Consider the following 22,880-nt stretch of genomic DNA (forward strand, 5'->3'; position numbering starts at 1 on the left):
CTCTTAAAATTTTGAAAATGAAATTTTAATATTTGTAAAAAGAAGTATAGGCAGCCCCCAAATATTTATTTGGGGGGCAGGAGAGAATGGCATATTGCAGTTAGCAAAATTTTTGGATTGCCAAATGCACATTTACCTCAGGGAAATTCCCCTTGACTCTGGGAAGGTCTTTCAGGTATATAGGGATTGGTTTTTCCATCATATGTTTTTAGAAATTCTTTGTGTCTCCTCCCTTGTCCCATCCCCCATCCCTCATAATAGATATTTGAGGAGTGAAATGTAACACTTTGTCAGCCTCATACCAGACTAGTCAAGGACAAGCCTCAGCATAATATGAAAGATATTTTAGAGAGGCAAAGTTATTGTTCCAGGATAGTCTGGGGGAGAAAAAAAAATCTGTCTACTTTAAGCAGGAATTTTTTTGTTCTTTTTTTTTTTTGAGTTGGAGTCTCACTCTGTCACCTAGACTGGAGTGCAGTGGCCGCTCCCAGCCACCACAGCCTCGACCTGCTGGGCTCCAGCAATCCTTCCACCTCAGCCATCCAAGAAGCTGGAACTACAGGCGCGTGCTACCACGCCCGGCTAATTTTTTGATTTATTGTAGAGATGAGGTCTTGCTAAGTTTCCCAGGCGGGTCTCGAACCCGCGGGTTCAGGCAATCCACTCACCTCAGCCTCCCAAGGCGTGGGATTACAGGCTGAGCCACCGAGCCCGGCTGTTCTTTTTTTTAATTGACATATAATTCATACACCATGACATCTGCCATTTTAAAGTGTTCAGTTCAGCAACTCTTAGTATGTTTGCAAGGTTGTACAACCATCACCACTGTCAAATTCCAGAACATTTCACAAAAAGATACCCATACCCATTAACAGTTACTCCATATTGTACCCTTCTACCTTCTCCATTCATCCCCTGAAAACCGCTGATCTATTTTCTGTCTCTGTGATTTTGTCTATTCTGGACATATCCTATAAATCATATAATATGTGGTCATTTGTAGCAAAATGTTCTCAAGTTTCATCCATGTTGTAGCACATACTTCATTCCTTTTTATGGTCAAATAATATTCCATAGTATATGTGTAGATATACTACATTTTAGCTGATGGGTATATGGACAGTTTCTACTTTTGGGTGATTGTGACTAATGCTGTTATAAACATTCATGTACACGCTTTTGTGGGGACATATGTTTTCAACAACCTTGGATCTATAGCTAGGAGTGGAATTGCTGGGTCATGTGGTCATTCTATGCTTAACTTTTTGAAGGACTGTCAAACTTTAAGCAGGATTTTTTATAAACACAGGATCATGTTTTCTATTTTTATTTCAGTATCGGTAACTATATGTCAGGACAAGAAGCTTATAAAATCCTTAAAAAACAAAAAACCCTGAGGAAAGGACATAAACTTTAATGCTTATTTGCGAGTGAATCAGAGCTTGGAGGTGGTTTTGAAACACTGAGTAATTAGAAAGGGTTTATTAGAATTTTTATTTGTCTCAATCCCTTAACCGCTTAAAAATGATCTTTGATTGGTTACTTTTTTTTCATTTTAAACTTTTTATTTTGAAGTAATTTTAGGTTTATAAGAAGTTGCAAAAAATAACACAGAAGCTGGGCTCGGTGGCTCAGCCTGTAATCCCGCGCCTTTGGGAGGCTGAGGTGAGTGGATTGCCTGAGCCCTCGGGTTTGAGACCCACCTGGGCAGTGAGACCTCATCTCTACAATAAATCAAAAAATCAGCCGGGTGTGGTAGCGCATGCCTGTAATTCCGGCTACTTGGAAGGCTGAGGCGGAAGGATGCCGGACCCCAGCAGGCGAGACTGCAGTGACCGGGAGCGGCCACTGCACTCCAGTCTGGGCAACAGAGTGAGACTCCAACTCAAAAAAATAAAATAAAAAAATAAAAATAACACAGAGATGTTCTATATACCCGTCTCAGCTGCCCCAATGATAAATATCTTATATAACCAGAGTATGTTATCAAAACCAGGAAACTGACATTGTTATATTACCACTAACTAAACTACAAGTGATTGGTCACTTTGAGGTTTCCTGTCAGCCTCTATGTGTTTTCCTCCCCTCTCCTTCCGGGTTCTACTTTGGGCGTGTCAGTTACCTGGTTTGGGTACTGCTTCTCCAATAGAGTTACCACCCAGACTGACAATGTACATGCTGAAATAGATGAAGAAATATTTTTGATGATGGATGGACAAGGAGTTATTTTAAAGGAAACTAGAAATGTCAAGCCCTGACATTTGGAGACAGACAGTGTGGAGTCTTCAGATGACTTGATTTTTGGTTCTGTCTGTCGGAATTCTGAAGTGGGGAATGTGGTGCAGTCCAGTCTGGCAGCCTTGTTCTAGACCAGTGAGGCATTTATTTGTTTCTAGGTCTGGATTTAATCCTAATTACCTTTTGCTAAACAAAAAAAACTAACTGTATGTTTATCTAAAAGTATGCACTGGGGTCCTAATTTCCTGTTCAGTTAGTCCTGTTATAACACATTTGATTTTTTTTTTGGCACGTCAGAGTCTCTCTCTGTCACCCAGACTGGAGTTCAGTGGCACAATCACAACTACCTTGATCTGCTGGTTTCAGGTGATCCTTCCATCTCATCCTTCTAAGTAGCTGGTACTACAGGCATGCGCCACCATGCCCCACTAGTTTTTCTTTTTTTTTTTTTATGGTAGAGACAAGGTCTCACCAAATTGGCCAGGCTGGTCTTGAACCCCTGGGCTCAAGAAATCTTCTTGCCTTTGCCTCCCAAAGTGCTGGGATTACAGGCAGGAGCCACCATGCCTAGATAAATAGTTGATTTTTATGTTTCCTTTCTTTCAATTACTAGCACAGAAGGGTAATTCTAGGAAATGAAAAACTACTTACATTTGTTTTGGGATGTTGAAAAATCTTTATCAGCCGAAGTGCAACTTTGGTCTTAACACTTAATCAAACTTAAATGTTCTTGGTAGAATTCTCTACTCACTCTCTAGAGATATTTGTCATCTGATCTATATCCCTAAGGAAAAAGCTAACTTTTCACTTTTTATTATAGGGAGGGCAGAAAGAAGAAAGTTTTAACAATACATTTCAGATGAAATATTAGTTGACACTTCATTACAGTGGGAGAACCTGTCCTTAGGGGCTGAGCAATGCAAAAATTCTGTGTGAAATGCAGTTGGAGCTGGGTGATTTGGAAACTGGAAAAACCAGAAGGACACGAGAGGACTGCCTGGAGAATAGCTTCATCCTTACAGGTGCCAGGTGGTCAGCTCCTCTTTTGAGCTTGTATTATGCTGTTCCTCTAATTCTGCCTCTGGTCTGGAGGCCAGTGGGGATTATGTGGAACAGCACAGAGCGAAAAAGCTGCAGCCGCAGGGGAACATGAGCCTGTGTAGAGGGAAGGAGCAGGGACAGAGAAGACTGGGCAAGAGGGCTGGAATGGTGCTGGAATGGTGTCATCAGAGACAGGCACAGACCCAGACCTGACTGTGAAGGCAAGAAGGGCTTCCCAGTCTGCTGGTTTAATGTGTCAAGTGGTGCAGGAAAGCAGTGTGGCTGGGAAAGAGTGGGAAATGAGGAGTGTGTCTAAGGGCACGTGTTCTGGAGGTGCACCCAAGGATGGAACATGCACCCCAGACCTTCTCAGCAGAGATTGCACTTCCCATACCATGGTACAGCTTCATTGTCAGGCTGCTAACATTGGAGGTCTCCCTTGTTGGGGAGTTGGTGCACTGGCAGCTTAACACCCACACCAAGAATCCAGCCAGGAAAGTCAGCCCCTCCAAAATATGCTGACGGAACATTCCATTATTGCTAAGGCCCCTTCAGGAGTTTGTGGCATTTGAAATCCAGCATATTAGAGGCAGCGATAAAACATAATTCTGGACATTAATAGTATTACCCTCTTTCTTACTTCCCTCTCTTTCTGGAAAAAATGGAAAAAAATATTTCTTTTTAACATTTGCAGCCTTCCTTTGGGAAGGTGCACATGAATGTGTATGTATGTATGTTCCTGATCAATTTCTCTTACAATTTAATGCCAAGAGATTTCTTACTTCAGAACAGATATCCTCTTAGCAGACAAAGAGACCTATATATCTTACCTCATTTTCCTCTTTGCCTTCATGGCTGGAAAATTTGGGGTTAAATGTATATGCCCAAGGCTGTAGTCATCCAAATTCAAGTTTTAGCAGAATCTTCTATCTCTTTTATCCCCAAAGGAAATTGCTTTAAAATTTGACTTTTGGGGGAACTGAAGGCAGAGTTTTCCTTGTGTAGGAACATTTATGTGGTGTTTGTATACGTTATTTCATTTGACCCCACAATAATTAATATCCTCCCAACTTTACTGATGCAGAAACAGAGCAGCAAGTTAGTTGGAGGTTCCCAGAGTGCTTGGTGACCAAGTCTGAATCTGATCCCAGCTCTTCTGCTTTCAAACCCAGTGCCTGCTTCTACCCCATGGGTGCTTTCCAGCCTCCTGGAATCCAAGCCTAAATTCTCTATTTCCTGGTTTTAAAGTACCCATCTGTTAATTACTTATATTTTATAAAATGATAGAAGTAGATTCTGGATTTTAAAAAGGTATAACTGGGGACTTGGGGGAAGGAGGACAGGTGGCACTTGCAAAAAAAGTTATGATACAGGCAGAGGAGATATGATTGCAGGCTGTGTTCCTCTGGAGTCTGTTGTCTGCCCATGCGAGGTCCGGGGAGGGCTCTCCCTTCCCTCAATTTCCCCCTGCCCCTCCCTCCTCTATGATGTGGCATCCAACACCCTTTGGCGGAACTTGCTCCGTTTTCCTGATGGGAGCCAGAGACAGACACGGCGGCAGTCCAGAATTCATTCTGGAAGAAATCTTGAACATTCCTCTGTTTGAATCAGACTCTGATGATTTTTAAAAATAGGCTCATACCAATAGGCAACTCAAACGACATCAATCTTGAGGCGACTAGAACAGTACATGCAAAAACAAGTCCAGGGAAGCAGACTCTGAGCTGCCGCTCTGACTACAGAAAGTAATTATAATAATCATATTTAATCGGTGCAAACCTTTACTGTTATAAAACACTTCTCTCCCTCCAGAGTGCATCACAGCCTTAATCAATGCTATGAGTATTGTTTTTATTTCTGCTTTATATTTAAGGAAGCTGAGACTCAGGTTGCGCCTCTAGTCAGGGACAGAGCTGGAACTTAAGATCTTTTGACTGTCTGCTTTATCATGGTCTAGTTGGTGAAATATGCCTTGTCTGGGGTGAGAGGAGAAGAGAGCGCACAGAGGATTGAGTTCCCTATCCTGAAAGGTCAGGAAGGCTTTGGTCTGCTGGTTGTCAGCTTGAGGTGAAAGATTGGCTACTCTGAGATGTAGCTACTGGCCTATCAGGTATGGACCCCTTGGCAGAAGTGGGGCTGCCTTTGCTGTTGGGACTCTAAACACACAAACTACACATTTAAATGTGTGCCTCTAAACACACAAACAATGTATCCAAATTTCAAATGTGCAGGGACAGTTCTCCACTGGGTTAAATTGAAGGGCCTCTTGGCATTCCTGAAGGCTAACAAGTCCAAGGCAGACAGTGTTACCTGGTATGAGCTGAGCCTTGAAGTTGGTTCTGAGTGATTTGTTTTTAGAAATCATGAAATGTTATGGAGACCATTATCCTGGCGTGGGTCCTCCAGTTATTACCCTGACTTAAGCCTTTCTTTAAACCTTGTAGGGTGAGGTAGCAAGAGTCACGCCTCTCAGACACTGACTTTTCTCTTTGTTCTGAATTAATTCACCTTCTGAATTATTTCATCTGTCTCCAGCTATCTTATTTTAGAACCAATCATCATTTTCTTTCTTGTAACTGGTGGACAGATCTAACAATGTATTTTCTTTCTTTTCTTTTGTTCTTTTTCTTTTTGTTTTTTTTGATGGATGGAACTAAAATTCGGAATCTGTCTTTCTTATGTGTGTGTGTGTGTGTGTGTGTGTGTGTGTGTGTGTTTAATTTCTGATATAATGAGTTGTGCCTGGGATGTCCCAAAACATCAAATATGTCCAAAAAATAAATACTGTTGTCTAGTAAATGGCTAGGGAAATAGAAACAAAAACAGGAGACATGGCACAGGCATAAATATTTTTGTTTGTTGGGGTACTTTGAGTAACTGTCTGTATTTCTCTGCCCTCCCCTGCTTTGTCTCTGTATCTCCCCTTCCTGGTTCTTACTCACTCGCGCCCAGCCCCCCTCTTGCTAATTTCTTCCCTGCTTTCTGTTTCACACACACATTCCCATCTTGGCTGGGTCTTTTTCTGGAGTTGGTGGGCTACTCAACACCCAATTTATGTCGTAAAATTGTCCTGCTCCCTGTCCTCCAATTACTCAAGGATCCTTGTTGCTAAGAAGACAAAACACCACTAAGGAGTTTCCTTAGCAAACTGAGACCAGTGCTTGGGAAGGAGAACCCAGGGCTTCATCCCCAGGACCCTAGTCCCTTCAGGTACTCTACTTTCAAGAAAGCTATTTCTTCTGGGAGGCACACAATCACTACAGAAAAGTAGGAGGTGGGCCAGCTTTGAAAGCAAAAATCCATCCCTTAGCAGGTTATATGGCCCCTGACATGCATGATGTCTCTGTTGGTGCAGGTGACAAGACTACGTTCCAGCTACAGGTTCGCCAGGTGGAGGACTATCCCGTGGACTTGTACTACCTGATGGACCTCTCTCTGTCCATGAAAGATGACTTAGACAACATCCGGAACCTGGGCACCAAGCTGGCCGAGGAGATGAGGAAGCTCACTAGCAACTTCCGGTTGGGGTTCGGGTCTTTTGTTGACAAGGATATCTCTCCTTTCTCTTACACGGCACCGAGATACCAGACCAATCCATGCATTGGGTAAGTGGCCAATTGTCCTTCTGTTGGGTACTTCAGGGTGGAGGAATGGAGTAGCAGGAAAACTTAGCTCAAAGAAAGAATGAGGGAAGGTATATTTAGGAGGGGTGGCCAGACTTAGGAGTTTCATTTGATTAATGAGGGAAAGTTCTCTCCTTCCACTACATGTAAAAAAGTGAATGAACTGTTGCACAAGGTTGCAAAGATACAATGAGGATCACCCCTTTATTCTCCTGCCTGCCTCACACAGCACTGTTTTCTCACATAAATAGAATTTAGAGAATGCCCTCGGTGATAGACCTAAGGGATCAGGGAAAGAGCAGGCTGGACAACTTAAACTTTTCCCTTGTAGGTAGTAACTGAGATACTTGGGGATAAAGGAATTAAAATTTTGTCCCTGTTATTTATATAAATAACTATGACTTAGCTTGACAAAACCAAATGAAAATCCTGTTTTAGAGGCATAAGTTTTTTTTCAACATAAGCCAGATTACCTGAACTAGAAAATACTTGGCACATTATTAAAGAACTGGTGTCTCTAACTGCTGCAACAGAACAATTCCGTAGTGTAAAATGGCTCAAACTTACTAGAAGGTTCTTTCTTGCTCACTAAGTCCAACCGGGTCTCATAATTGGACACTTCTCCAGGCAGTGACTCAGGGACCCAGGCTCCTTTGATCTTTCTGTTTTATTGTCTTCTACACATGGTATCTAAGGTCCTCTTGCCTGGAGGATTATGCATAGAAGGATAGGCCTTTGCCATTTCTGCTCCCATATCCTACAGAACACAACTGAGCAAGGAGGCTGGAAACTAGATTAGTTATGCGCAGGAATCAGAGGAAATAGGATTGGTGGGCAAGTCTCTGCCATGGGATGTTTGTGTATATGTGTGTGAGGGTGGAAATCACATTCTTCAACCTTTTTTTTTTTTTTGAGTGGGTGTCTCACTCTGTCACCCAGGCTGAAGTCCAGTGGCACAATCATGGCTCACCACAGCCTTGACCTCCTGGGTTCAGGTGAGCCTTCTGCCTCAGCATCCCAGGTAGCTGGGGCTGCAGGCTCACACCACCAAGCCTGGCAAATTTTGTGTTGTTTTGTTTTGTTTTGTTTGTTTCCTTCTTTTTTGTAGAGATGAGGTCTTACTATGTTGCCCAGGCTGGCCTCGAACTCCTGAGCCCAAGCAATCCTCTCGCCTCAGCCTCTCAAAGTGCTGTGATTACAGGCATGAGCCATTGTGCCCGGCCCCTCAACCTTCTAACACAACCTCTACTAGAGTGGTTTCTTTCTTTTCTAGTCCTTCAAGTGTTCCCTTTAAATACTGAGATTATGCAATGTATGGTAACCTGCAGCTTTTTCTTGCCTCCTCCACATTCACCTATAGTGAGGCTTTGGAATATAAGCCCCAAAGCAGTCATTAGATAAGAAACAACTACGATTTAAGTTCTTTTTTTTTTTTTTTTTTTTTGAGTTGGAGTCTTACTTTGTCGCCCAGACTGGAGTGCAGTGGCCGCTCCCGGCCACTGCAGCCTTCACCTGCTGGGCTCTGGCAAGCCTTCCGCCTCAGCCTTCCAAGTAGCTGGAACTACATGCGTGCGCTACCATGCCCGGCTAATTTTTTGATTTATTGTAGAGATGAGGTCTTGCCAAGTTGCCCAGGTGGGTCTCGAACCCGTGGGCTCAGGCAATCCACTCACCTCAGCCTCCCAAGGCGCGGGATTACAGGCTGAGCCACCAAGCCTGGCTCGATTTAAGTTCTTATTAAATGTCGGGCCTAATACCAAACACTGTATATGGATGATCTCATTTAAATCTTTTAACAACCTGTTGAATCTCTTAACAACCTGTTGAAGTCTCTAAAGTAGATATAAGCCAAATTTTTACATTTATTTTTTCATTTTAGAATTGTGGGATACATGTGAGGATTTGCTGCATAAGTAGATTGCATGAAGGTGAGGTTTGGACTTCTAGTGAGCCTCCTCCCCCCAGTAGTGGACATGGTACCCAGTGGGTGATTGTGTGCCCCTTATCACCCCTTCCTTCATTCCTACACTAGTAGTAACCAATATTTGTTGTTCCCGCCTTTGTGCCCATGTTCCCAATGTTTAGTGCCCAGTTATAAGTGAGAACATGTGGTATTCAGATTTTTGTTTCTGTGACAGTTCACTTTGTATGATGGGCTCCAGCTGCATCCATGTTGCCGCAAAAAGACATGATTTTGTTCTTCTTTATGCCTGCATAGTATTCCATTATGTGTATGTACCACATTTTATTTATCCAGTCCACTTTCACTGGGCATTTGGGTTGGTTCCATGTGTTTGCTATTGTGAATAGTGTTTTGAAATGAACATATGTATGTGGGTGTCTTTTTGGTGGAGCGATCTATGTTCCTCTGAGTAAGTTCCTGGGAGTGGGAGTGTTGGGTCGAACGGTAGCTCAAGTTTTAGTTATTTGAGAAATTGCCACACTACTTTCCACAAAAGTTGAACTAGCTTACATTCCCAACAACAGTGTAGAAGTATTGTTTTTTTTCCACAGCCTCACCAACTTTTGACTTTTTAATGATAGCCATCCTGACCTGTGTGAGGTGGTATCTCACTATAGTTTTGATTTGCATTTCTTGGATGTTTAGTGAAGTTGAGCATTTTTTTCATGTTTGTAGTAAGCTAGATTTTAAAGATGAGGAAACTTAACATTCATGTTGTATATGAAAAAGATAAAAATAAAGATGAGGAAACAGGTTTAGAGAGAATAAATAACTTACCCAAGATTACACAAATAGTAAGGGGTAGACTTGAAATATGAATCCAGACAAACAGTCTGCCTCCCCATTAATATCAGACCTATTTTTCCCCATCCAAATCGCACTACAAAACCAATACTTTGCCTGAGGCTGAGTAATAATACCTACTCCAAAACCACCCTACCCCCACCCTCTGGGGCTTACCTAAGGATAATGATAGGCCATGCTGCAGTAAGATACAATCTCTAATCTCAGTGACTCAAAATAATGCATGTTTTTTTCTTGCTTGTGCAAAATCTGATGTGAGTTGAGCTGCTTTCCTTGGCAGCTCTCCTGCACACAGTGACTCAGGGATCCAGGCTCCTTTCTTCTTGTGATGTCATTTTCAGTTCTCGATCTCCTAGCTGTCACCGAGGGGAGAGAGCATGCCTCTCCACAAATCCTCTTTGGTGGCCTTGACAGCTCCCAGCGGGTTTGGGGTGATTGGGCAGTTGATAATGTGCTGGTGACATATATTCTTCTGAATCCTTTCTGATCCTTTTGTGTACTCTTCTAGAAGCTGACTTAGGTTTTCTCCAGGGTTTGGGAACTGATATTGGTGGGAAAATAAGACAAGAAAAAAATGTTTTAAATACAAATGAGACTAAGTTCTTTAACCAGGAAGAGGTACTGGGTGTTGTCATTTGCTGGGTTTAGTTTCCTCCTGACCAGGTGGCCACTGGGATTATTGTTACTTTGATCCTGTCTTTAAGGCCCTTTTCTGGTGCCACATGTCCTCTTGTTGCAGTCTTGCTTGCTAGGTGCAGTGACATCTTAACCAAAACTTTTTCAATTCATCTGGAATAGTGACTGTATCTGCTTCTTTTCACCTCTGCCCTGATTAGACCCTGTCTTCAGACAGGATGTGTCTATACTTCCATTCTTCCAAGGCCCATCCGCTAACTGAGGCACCAGATTGGAAGCTGGCAGAAGATCAAAGACTCACCACGGGCACTCAGCATTTGAGTGTTCAAGGTTATTACACATTGCTTATCATTATTTAAGTCCTCAGAGGCAGAGGCAGTTGTGAACAGTAAACTTCTTGACACTGAAAACCTGCTTGAGAGACAGCAAATTCAGTGAAGGTGCGTTCTGGGGGAAACGTCAGGGCTAAGTGATATGAATCTCTCTTATCTAGGCCGGGCAGTACAACAGGCAGTCACATTGTGGCTCTGTGAGCAGGCTGAGATGTGTCTCCCATCCTGGGTCTCCTCGGAGATTCCCTACTTCCCCACTGCTCCCTCGAGAGAAGGGTACAGTCCGGGGTCTGTAATCTGTTTGCTCCTATGCCTGATCTTCCTATACATGTCCTTTGTTTGCCTTTCTGTTTTGATGTTGGGAGCCGGCCACGGAGGCCCACCTGAACATTAGGGATCAAGGTGGGCTGTGGATTCTGAGACCACTAGGGTGTGTTCAGGAGCTGTTGGCCCATTTCCACTTTCCTTTTTTGCTATTTGGCACATCTCATCAGAAGGAGCTCTGCAGACCTAAGCTGAAGGCTCTGTGACTGTGACAGGCATGGCTAACTCTAGAAACTCATTGTTCCTGTTTCCCATGAACTGCGGTTTTGGCTTAGGTATTAGATATAATTCAAACTCAGGTCACATTTGGGAGGCTTCTATATGGTACAAGCTTCTTTATAAGATTTAAAAGTATATTTGTAGAATTAGTATATACATATTGAGAGCTGTTTTCAGCTTTAGATGGTATAGGTGATTATCTAGAGTTACCAGAAATGACCCAGCATGAACTTTGGACTGGGCCACATTCCTAAGGGCCCAGCATGTACTTTGAACTGGACTGCATTCTTTTAAACCAGTTTTTAGCTACAGTTAGTGTAGGGTTTTTCTACTTATTATAGAAATTGAATTTACTTTACTCATAGAAAGTATTGTAGAATAGGTCATGCTAATGTCAGGGAATTATGTTAGTTCAAGCATGATCAGACATGATATTTTAAGGTGGTTTTGGCCTTGGTACAATTTACAGTTTATATTTGGGTTTTATTTTTAGAAGCTTTATTGCTGATGATCAGCTTTATATATTAGGATTAGGAATTAGAAACTTTTATAGAAATTAAGATAGATATATAGGATTTTAGAATAGCCATTTTGTTAAGAGATTGTAATCAGTTGTTCCTAGAAATGGCCCAGCGTGATCTTTGGACTGGGTCACATTCTTTAGGAACTGGTTTGGGCTATAATTAAGAGTTTCTATCGTATAGGTAGAATTAGCACAGAATAGAAAGGTATTAGGATTTAAGTTAGTCATTAGGTGTTGTGTATGCATAAGTTTTAGAAATTATTGATTATTAGATGATGTTAGAATTGTTGTATTGTTTTTGAGGAACATTAACCAAGCATAAGGAATAGTGAAATAATATTGGGATTGTCCTTCCTCATGCTTGAGGAAACACCTGGTAGGTGGAGGACACTCCTTATCTACCTGGCTTTGTGTTCACGTGAAAATCTTGTGATTTTGCCTGTGAAACTTTAGGATAAAAGGCTTACAGTTTGTCCCATTAAACAGCTTCTGCACTAGACAGGAGTCCAGTCTCTTCCTTTCTTTCTTTTAATATCTATCCCTCTAGTTAATCGCCGACGCCATCTTTCCTACCAGGGACCCCCAATAAATGCTGGCTTCCGGCGTTTTAATGGCACTGTGAAATAGTTACCAGCACTTAAAAAAGATTAGATCAAGAATAACCAGGATTTTGAGGTTTTCTTGAAAAACTGGGAGGTCTGGTAAACCTGGGCTTGTAGTAGTCTGGCTGCCACAGTCCCCACCACTCCTTCTTACCTTGCAGCTGGCCCGTTTCATTTGTTCACATTCCATGCTTGGGCTCAGCAGATGTTTATGATCCTTTTCTAACTATCCTTTTCTTCCAGGGAATGTGGAGAAGAAAACCACAGAGTTCTTCTCGAGTTCCAATGGTACCTTCAGTTAGGTTTTTCTCCCCAGTGGTGGAAGCAGCAGCAGTTCCCATGAAGTTATAGGGAGGTGGGAAAGTCAAGAGATGTGATTTAACCACCTGTGCAGGACATGTCAGAGACAAGAGAGCCAGAATGCATGTGGCTTTCCTGAGGCTTGTCCCTCCTTCTTCTCTCCAGACGTTTTTACCAACAGGATCAAAATCCTAGACTCATCCCTCCCCATCTTAGAATGTACCAGAAATGCCAAATCTGAAGTAAGAAGTACCAGGGCTGCCATGGTAGAGTAACTTAATCATCAGATGAAAGAACTGTTTAATTTCTATTCTGAGTAATAGGAATAGTTTCACAGGGAAGAGTCACATGATATTCACTGATACAGGGTTCAAAGGATTAACCTGGCATATTATTTCCAGTTCTGAACACTTTTTCTTTTTTAGAGGTATTGAGCTGTTGTTGAAATATGTATCAAGTAAGAATATGTGCAAGTGAGCGAATAGGCTTCATCTTTATTTAGATGTTTACACTCCCTTTGTGTTTTAGTATCGTCTTAGTATTTCTTCACCACCTCAAAGGTATTATTCCATGGTCTGCTGATATATCTCAGGGCTGGTATGGAATCTTCTGTCTAATCATTTTCTTTTTGTTTGGCAGCTTTTTAATGTTTTCCTGTGCTTTTCATATTCCATAATTCTATGCCCTCTAATGTGTCTAGGTTGGGTTTTTCTTTATATTGCTCAGAACTTGGTCTGCTTGTTTAATCTGAGAGTACATCTTTGTTCCTGAAAATTCTTAGACATTATTATCTCTTTGTTTGTTTTCACTCTTCTTCACTCCCTTTTCTTTTTGACAGTATTAGGTGTCCTTTGGAGCTTCTCATTCTAAACTTCGTGTTTCTTAAATTTTCTCCTGTAATTTTGACCTCTTTCTTTCTCTTAGCTGCATAGGAGATTTCTTCCAGTTTACATTTATTTCTTCAACTGTTTAATCCATACATTGGGTTTCATTTTTGAATTTCAGTGACTGTCTTTTTCGTCTCATTAATTACTGTTTGGTTCTTTTTCAGATCCTTCTGTTTTTCATACTGTTTTTTTCAGAGCCTTCCATTTTGTTTTGTTTTTCTAATAATATCTTGTGTCTGGCCTTTGGTTTCTATTCCTTCCTTTCTTTGAATGTTTTAAATATCTTAGACTTGAAGCATTTTAAATCCTTCTTTTCTATTTCTTGAGTTGTGGGTTCTTTGGCATGTCAGATCTGCTGACATTCCCTCATGGTTTGTCTCTTGTGGGATCTGTCACTTTTTCACTAGTTCTTCATCAGAGGTTGTGCTGGCATCCCCGTGGAGCAGTTTCATGTTTGCTGCTGCCAGAAACCTCTCGCTCTCATCGTGAGACTAGTTTCCCTGTTAATTTCTCAGTCGGGGATTTTTTCACCATAAAAGTAGTGACTTCTGATTGCTCGGGCCTGGAGTTACAAGTTTTAACTCATTTATCTCACTCATGCCCTGGAGTAGAGGTAAGCTTCCTTGTCTCTCTCTGAGACCAGTAGCTGGAATTTTTCCGTTTGTAGTTTTAGTGACACAGCAACTCTTGTAGTGCCCGGCTTTATTCAGGGAGCCCTATTTCAGTGCCCGGCCTTGCATGGGCCCGAGGCTTATCATGGTCCAGGTAGTCTCCTGCCTTGGGCCCTTGGGGCCTCTGTCAAGTTCTGATGCACCGGGGGCTCCTGGGAATATGCACCTGCTCATTCTCCGTCTTTTCTCCTAATCCTAAATCCATTCATTTATTGAATGGTTTCCTCTTCACTTTTGGCACCTGGGATTTCACTTCTAAGCTCCCAGGCTTGGCTGTATATTACACATTTTAAAAATTATGTTTTATCCGGCAGTTCTATATATTTAGAGTAAAAGGAGAACCTTCCTGTGCTGCCTTAATCCATGACATTGTCCTGGAAGTTTTCGATGGTTTTCTGGATTTGCCTAGATTTGGTGTCTTCAAGTTGGATTCACTTTTTATATATGTACACGTGCCCCCAGTTCTTTAACCATGTTTATTTTATTTTTTTCTCTTTCTTGTTTATAATCCTTTTATCTTATAAATTTTTTATTTTAAAGATGTGGGGTACAATTCGGGATTAGGTATACAGATGTTCATTATACAGGTACCCTTGTTGATGAGGTGTGTCCGCCCCTCCCCCAGCAGATTCCCACTACTGTCAATCCCTCCACCCCCGGGCACTTTCCTTCTACTGCCCATCCTTTTCTTAAAGTTTACGATAATTGTTCAAGGTCCACTTATGAGTGAGAACATATGATTCTAATTTTTAGCTCCCTGTGCACGTCCCTGGGGTCTTACAGCACAGACACAGGGTGGGGGTGGGAGAGTCTCCACACATGAGACCCCCAAACACCCAGATCTTCAGGTCATTCAGACAGCTCTTTTAAGAGTTAAATCAGGCTGGGCTCGGTGGCTCAGCCTGTAATCCCAGCACTTTGGGAGGCTGAGGCAAGTGGATTGCCTGAGACCACAGGTTCGAGACCAGCCCGGGGAACTTGGCGAAACCTCATCTTAAAAATAAATCAAAAATTAGCCAGGCATGGTAGCGCACGCCTGTAGTTCTGGCTACTTGGAAGGCTGAGGCGGAAGGATCGCCGGAGCCCAGCAGGTTGACGCTGGGTTGGCCGTGAGCCTGCCACTGTACTCCAGCCTGGGCAATGGAGTGAGACTCCAACTCAAAAAAAAAAAAGAGTTAAACCAGCCAACTAGTCAACAGAGGACATCCTATTCCAGTGACAATGGAGACATTCCCAGGGTCTATGTGACAGAGCTATTTTCCTCTCAGTAAGAAATGACTCTGATTTGGTTATAGTTCTCTGCAGTGAAGGTTTCTCTCTGGCAAACACATTTTCTAGTTCCTAACTACTTAACAGTAATTCTCCACAGCAAAAACGTATATGCTTATTGCTGTTTGCAAGAGCAAAAGAGAAGAGGTAAAACATGCTGATTTTTAGCTGAGTTTCTCACAGCTTTGCTGGTTTTCTCATTAGACAGTAATTACTATTCTGTTTCTCTCCTGTTCCACAACCAATCTGACCAAGTATGACAAAAACACACACCTGAAGTCCTAACTCATGGACCAGAATAACACAGAAGAGTGCAGAGGCTGGGAGGAAGGGAGACGAAAGTAAGAGTTTGTAGATATATCCACTTCCTTCTGGGCCTGTTACCCATATGTCCAAATCACTACAGATGGGACCTCAACTCCTACTTCCAGCTGGGAATATTGTTTCTATGACTGTTCTGTTTATGACAAAATGAGGAAGTAATGAAAAATTTGGGTGGCCTGAGGCATGAGTCAGGAAAGAGTCTGACCTGTCCAACCTCAAGGTGTTCATGAAAATTTGGGAAAAGGAGACGGGAGAAAAACAAAGGAGAGGCAAGCAGGGAAGGTTCTAGTCACTACCACCCATCCAGAGAGAGCCAAGGCAGTCATGGCAGTGGGACTGATTCTGCAAAGCCGGCTTACTGCTAGGGACTCTGTGCTGTGCTACTGTGACCGTGGTGGATGGAACAGGGACTGTAGCTCTGAAAGGGAATGAAATGGCCCCCTAGAGAGCCAAAGGTAGCCTCTTTGCAGAGGAGGGGAGCCTGCCCAGACCTGCCCTGGTGAGGCCGCTTTTTGGCGGCAGTTAAGGCAGGGTCCTCCTTGCAATTGCTAAGCCTGTTTTTCTTCCTATGCCCATAGTTTGGATTACAAAGCCTTTCCCACAGGCCTCTCTTTTAGTGCTTGTTTTTTCATATTTTGTTCTAAAAGAGAGACTTCCTTCCTTAACAGGCCACAGACCCTGCACAGTCAGGCCCAGCCTGCTCCAGGCTCCTTTTCGTCCTTTCTTACCCCTTGCTACGCACTGTGGCCCCTACCAGTCTCCACCTGCCCTTGAGCTCTCTATGCTCCCTCCTTCCTGCCACAGGCCTCTTGCATATGCCTTTCTCTCTGGTTGCTACGCTCTCCCCTCTCCCCCTTTACCTTGTGAACCCATTTATAAAACAGGCCTCTCTTCCTGTTCCATTAGCTATAGATTAAGCCAAAACTTTTAGAACAATAATTGAGAGCTAATTTCCTCCAGGAATGGGGCCATTTGAGGTCTTCACAGGAGACTGAAGAGATCATCCAGTATTTCAGAAGAAAGGCTTGTCATTAACCTACTACTGACATGCATTACTTCCTTCTTTCCAAATTTCCAGTTAGAACTTCCCATTTGAAAATGCTTAACTTCTGAATGATTTTTATTGTATCTAGAAGAGCTGATAGTCTATCACTGAAGAAACAGAAAGAATGTTTCCTTTCCTGTTCCGTTTAGCATTTGTGCATGCACCAGCACATCCTGGTCACTGAGTGGGTTGCCTTGAAGAGGTTATGTGATCCTTTGTCACAGGCAGCAGAGTCAATGGGAGAAGCTGGCTTCATAGAATAACTGTGTGTAATGGGCATTGTTCTCCTTCCTCAGCCTGGAGGAGCCTTCCCCTCTGCTCTGCCTAGGCTGGCCCCCTCTGTGGGTCTCACACATTTTTCAAGGCCAACGCCAAGTCTTCCTCCAACCACAGTAGCTTACCTTTGCCTCTGTTTCCTTGGAACTGCTCGTCCCTACCATTCACAGTTTGGTATGTGCTGCCTTGCCTGCTGTTTATGGCTTGCTGTTTGGAGAGTAGGGACAGTGTTATCTATCTTTGTTCTCCTCCCTGCTATGTCTGTCCCAGAGGCATTTAAGAGAGGCTGGGCAGATATCCACTGATACCCCTCAAGGCACTCAGTGAATGCACAGAACTCGTGGTTAAGATTTACAGACAGTGATGGAAAAGTGACTCTTCTCTTCTTTCTCTCTAGTTACAAGTTATTTCCAAACTGCGTCCCCTCCTTTGGGTTCCGCCATCTGCTGCCTCTCACAGACAGAGTCGACAGCTTCAATGAGGAAGTTCGGAAACAGAGGGTGTCCAGGAACCGTGATGCCCCCGAGGGGGGCTTTGATGCAGTGCTCCAGGCGGCAGTCTGCAAGGTAACTTTCCTTTCTGGTCTCTTCCCTGCACAGGGAGGTCCAGGTAGAGCGCATCTGTGGGTGTTGGTACATCCTGCAGGAGATGGTGGGCTTTGAGCCGCCCAAGCATATGGCTCCTGACCATGCTTATAGTCAGAGGGTGAGCTCAGTGGAACCTCTGGGAAATCTACAGCAATCAGATCAGCTGGGGCTTGGGAATGAAGTAGACTGGTATGTGTCTCTGCCTCAGGGTGTGGCTATGTGCAATGGGATACTGTCTTTGCCAGAAGACAGCTGTTCTGTGTTTATACAATTGGCTGTTTTGCTTCATTTTAGGGGGAATAAATTAAAGGTCAAGCCATAGGCATAGAAACTTATAGAGTTTTCCAGCTCAATTTTGGTAAATGTTAGAGTGCTCTACTGGGGAGCCCAGTTGGAAAAAAACAGCATGGCATCTTTGGCTGCATTTCTATTTATTTGTTTTTTGCCTGCTTCTCTGTAATATATGAATCCAGAAGGAGGACATAGACTTAGGTCAGAAATGAACTCATGCTTTGATAGGTTTCAATCTCAGCAAAATATATAAGTGGAATGTTGGTTAAAAAAATAAATAAATAAAGCCTACTTTTTTTTTTTTTTTTTTGAGTTGGAATCTCACTCTGTTGCCCAGACTGGAGTGCAGTGGCATGCTCCGGCAACCGCAGCCTCAACCTGCTGGGCTCTGGCAATCCTTCAGCCCTAGCCTTCCAAGTAGCTGGAACTACAGGCGCACGCTACTGCACCCAGCTAATTTTTTATTTATTGTAGAGACTAGGTCTCTGGCTAATTTTTTATTTATTGTAGAGACGTCTCGCCAAGTTGCCTTGGGCAGGTCTGGAACCCACCGACTCAGGCAATCCACTCTCCTTGGCCTCCCAAAGTGCTGGGATTGCACACTGAGCCACCGAACCCAGCCAAACCTACGTTTTAAAAATAGTTTTCTACTATCAAAACAACCTGATAACAAAAATAATAATAACAAAAACCACTCTTGAGTTTGTGTATATCTTCCTAGTCTTTGTATATACATTTAGCACCTTTTCATAGTGGTCCTCAGAGAGTTTATATAGTTGGTAATATAGTCTTGAAATTGCAGGTGGGTCTGGTAATAGGCGGATGTTGAGGACTCTTCTGTTTGGGGAGGGCAGGGTCAGAGGTTAGAAATCAGTTTAGAGACTGCATATGGCAGCTGCTATTCACTTACTAAGTGGTAAGCACTTAATTGCCTATGTACATCATTTCTGACCTAAGAGCTTGAATTTTGGTGTGTCACTGGCTCACCTTTTCTCTCCACTCAGTCCTTGACAAAATGAGAAGAGAGCCACAGTTGTCTTTTCTGAAATAAAAGAACCAGAATGGGAGATAGAGATGGACAAAAGGAAGGAAAAGTTTAAGGAAAGCAGCACAGTCACCTAGCATCCTCTTGATCCCTCTGTGGTTCTGCCCATCGCTGAGGCCTTGTGTCTCTCCTGGAGAGGAAGGTAGCAGTGGCTTCCTGTCCAGGGTGGCTACAGAGGGGCCTCTTCCCAGCTGCTGGCCAGAGCCAAATGGTTTGATTCAGTGGTCCCTGGTGTTTTTTAGCTGTCTGAGAAAGCCAGATGGAACACAGCCAGACTGTATTTAGTTCTGGTTCTTTCTACTGTTTCACAAAGTAGATAGTTTGTGAATTTGATTTGGAAAGAAAAAATTATATTTTTGATTGGCATTCAGATATTGATTGTAGGAGGTGTTGTCTCCACAGACATTCAGCCAGATTCTACTTCTGGGAGGGAACAGATAGCCCAGGGAAGACACAGGGTCCCCATTTTCTTCCCACATTGAGAATTTTAAGGATTTTCTTTTTGGTAGGGGGAGAGGAAATTATCTGTAAGTCTCGGGAGAAGGAACCCAGTTACAGGCCCAAGCAACATCTGGTTGTATTAGTTCTATTTGATTTTGTTAATTGGAATGGCACAATTGATTACTTGAACTACAGTGGACTTTGAAGAGCCATATGACCCACTCTTGTGCCTACAGAACCTTCCTGTACCATCCCAGATGGATGAAATATTCTGCCCCCTGAAAACTCAGTATCACAAAACTCAAGCATTTCAGAAGTGATTCCGGCAGATTTCCTAAACTCACTGCCTGAACCTGGTGAATGATTGTTGACTGGGAGGCACTCAACAAGAATGCCTCAGCCTCAGACCTGTTGAGGTTTTCTGTTATTCCCCACCACTTTGCTGTTCTTTATGGCTTTGCAACAGGGAGTACCTGGAAAGTTAATAATTGCTTAGAGTGATGTAGCCTGTGAGTCACCAGCTTCTCTCTCTTCACCTTTTCTTTTCCTTTATGCTATCAGTTTATGTTTAGGCATGTATCCAGCAGTTTCCTTCTCACTTGAAATCCCATGTTTATAGTAAGTGTCATCCTTCCTGGGTCACTACAGCCTTATTCATAGTAGCAAAAAATGGGAAATAGATTCTGGATTATTGATGAAAGACTATGCAACAATCATGCCATCGAAAATACTTAATGACTTGAATAATATGTAAGGTAAATTAAGGGGGGCATAAATTAAGGTTGGGGGTAAATTAAGGTTATGAGCAGTATGGACAGTATGGTTCTGTTTTATATGCACAAGAAAGAAAAATATGGAAAATATTGGAAATGGACCAAAATGGTAATAGTAGGTGTTTCAGGTGATAGGATTGTGTTTTCTTGGTGGGTTTATGTTTACCTAAATTCCCACAATGAATATGCATGATGTTTTTATTATTTTTGAATGTTTCACACATACAAAAGTGTGGTGAAGTTAAACCCCATGTCATTTCTCATCTTTAACGATTACCAGCTCATGACCAATCTTGCTTCCTTTTTTTTCTTGCCCACACTGTCCCCGATCATTTGGAACAAATCTCAGGTATCATTTGTGAGTCCTCATCATTCCTTACTTTGTTTACTGGATGTTCTGTCTCCTCCTGATCTGCCCAGATTAAAGCCCTTCCACTTAATCCTGCAAACTGAATGTGCCAGAGGGAGAAGGCCTGGAATCTGGTGCAGTTGGTTCTGCGCCTCATAGGGGCTGGAACTGACTGGGCAGTCCCCCTGCAGCGGTGCATGCTCTGCTTCTCCCGACCCTGTGCCCCTGGAGATGGAGCTGATCACAGGCCTATCTCCCAGCACTGTAGGAGGTAGTTGGCACTGGTTTCATTCTTACTCTGGTTTCCCTGGATGGACTGTTAGTTATCAACTCGAGGGATTTAGAATATGGAATATTCTCACGACTGTCTTTCAGTCTCACCTCTATGACTTGTTCTGTATTTCTGGGAAAGCTGTTCTTTGCAGAAATAAGGTAACTATGTGTTTCTATTTAGGATTCTATTTACGATAAGAACCCTGCTTCTATCAGTGGAAGTTCTGAGTTGCTTTATTTTTCTCCCGGCAGCTCACATTGCTGTGAGAGGCAGTTTAACAGTATCCACAGCCATGAGATGTCTCTCTCATCAAGGCAGGCACTTTTTCCAGTGTGCTACCCCTGCCTGGGCTGGAATTGGAGGACGCCATGACGTTTCTCCTCTTTACCTGGAGCCTATGAGTAAACCTGTTTATACTTTTTCATGGTCAGAATAATGGTTTCTCCCAGTGTCCCTTTCATTGCTCTCCCAGGGCTTTCTAGAAGTCTATTCTGAGTTGTTTATCCTGAAACTGTACAGGTGGAAGTGTGATGTATGGTACAGACTGCAACTACAGCTGCTTCTCTGTTTTCTCAAAACAGGAAGTGCGCTTGTCCTAGGGAGGATAGAGGACGAGCAGTTGCTGCCAAGGAACTCTGGGTTCCAAGTTGCCAATCACCACTTTGCTGTTCTTCATGGCTTTCAGGGTAAAGAAGTTAGTGGCACATTGGAGCTTGCCTGGGTCCACCCTGGCAGTGCAGGATTCTGTGGGCTACTTTTTCCGGTCAACCAGAAAATAAGATCTGTGCAGCCCAGCACATCTCCCTTTGTGCCTCTACTTCTAGAGCCCTGACATTTCTCTTTTGTGTCCTTTCTCCTTTGTGTCCTTTAGACCGACTTTCTGTTTTAATCTTTATTCTCTAATTTTGCATTGTGTGTCAAATTTTCAAAGCATTTATGTCCTCTCAGAAATAGGTGGGTGAATAAGTCTTAAAGTAAACAAAGTAAGTTTGTATATTGAATACAGCTTTTTGTTTGTTTGTGTGTTTAATATGGATTGAGTCCTTTATTCCTTCACTGGTGAAAACATTTTAGTCTAAAATGGAGATCACAGTCTCGGTGGGGCTAGTGGGACAGCTTCCTACTGACATGTCTTTCTTCAGGATTACAAATTCTGTGGACATCTAGAAACCACAATAATCACTATGCTTGCGTGACCATTATCTGTGTGCCAGATGTTTTATGTATGTCATCTTGATTCTTGTAAGAGTCCTACTGGTAGTAGTTGTTTGCATTTTATAGGGTAGGCAACTGAGTATCACAGGGATGTGTTACACTTATTCTTAGTAAGGAGTAGAGCCAGAACGTGAACGAGGTCTGTTGACCCTAAATCCCATGCCCTTTCTGTTACTTGGTGACTGTGCGCTCTGGGAAGCAGCAGTAGTGTACTGCAGAGCAAGGAGCACTGAATTTAGGGTCCTGATTCAAACTCTGCCTCTTCTGCTGGTAGCTGGCTCCATGGAGGACAGTTGACCTCTCGGGACCTCAGACAGCTCATCTGAGAGATGCAAGGGTTCAGGGTGGAGGGGACGAGCCCCAGGATGCCTTCCATCTGTGCCGGTCAGTGCTGCTTTTCACAGATGACTTGGTTAGATTCCTGGCCTCTTTGCTCAGCATCCTTGCTTTTGTTTTTTGGTTTTTTGGTTTTTTTTTTGTCTCTCCTGGTTCAGGCTTGAGCCTCAGGCCCAACAGGAGCGGCTGCAGATACCTGTAAAGGGTGGAAAATTCTCGGTCCTGGGGTTTCCTCTCAGCACCCTTCCCTCTCTCAGTCCCTGCAGAGTTGATTTGGTTTCTTTTGACTTGTTGCCTGATTTCTTTTAGAACTCAGACATGTGTCACTTTTCCAAGCATGAGTTGAGTAATGTAGAAAATTGCCTTTCTTTCCTCGAGGGAGACAGCCCCCACCCCTACCCTTTCCCCAAACCTTCCTGCCACCTGGCAGGGACTCTTCCTCATGTTCTGTTTCCTGGCTGTCTGGGTTGTCTGTCTCAGCATGTGTGAGCT

General features: G+C 43.1%; 1 protein-coding gene across 1 annotated transcript in view; it reads left to right on the plus strand.

Moving 5' to 3' along the window:
• ITGB5 (integrin subunit beta 5) overlaps positions 1–22,880 on the plus strand; it is a 124,646-nt gene that overhangs the window by 26,689 nt on the left and 75,077 nt on the right. Inside the window, exons 6-7 of the mRNA XM_021706355.1 lie at positions 6,635–6,884; positions 17,475–17,643. Of these exons, the coding sequence (XP_021562030.1) occupies positions 6,635–6,884; positions 17,475–17,643 (419 nt within the window). The remainder of the gene's footprint in view (positions 1–6,634; positions 6,885–17,474; positions 17,644–22,880) is intronic.

The sequence above is a fragment of the Carlito syrichta genome, unplaced genomic scaffold, assembly GCF_000164805.1.
Source record: "Carlito syrichta isolate Samal-C Ts95f unplaced genomic scaffold, Tarsius_syrichta-2.0.1 Scaffold315477, whole genome shotgun sequence".
NCBI lineage: Eukaryota > Metazoa > Chordata > Mammalia > Primates > Tarsiidae > Carlito > Carlito syrichta.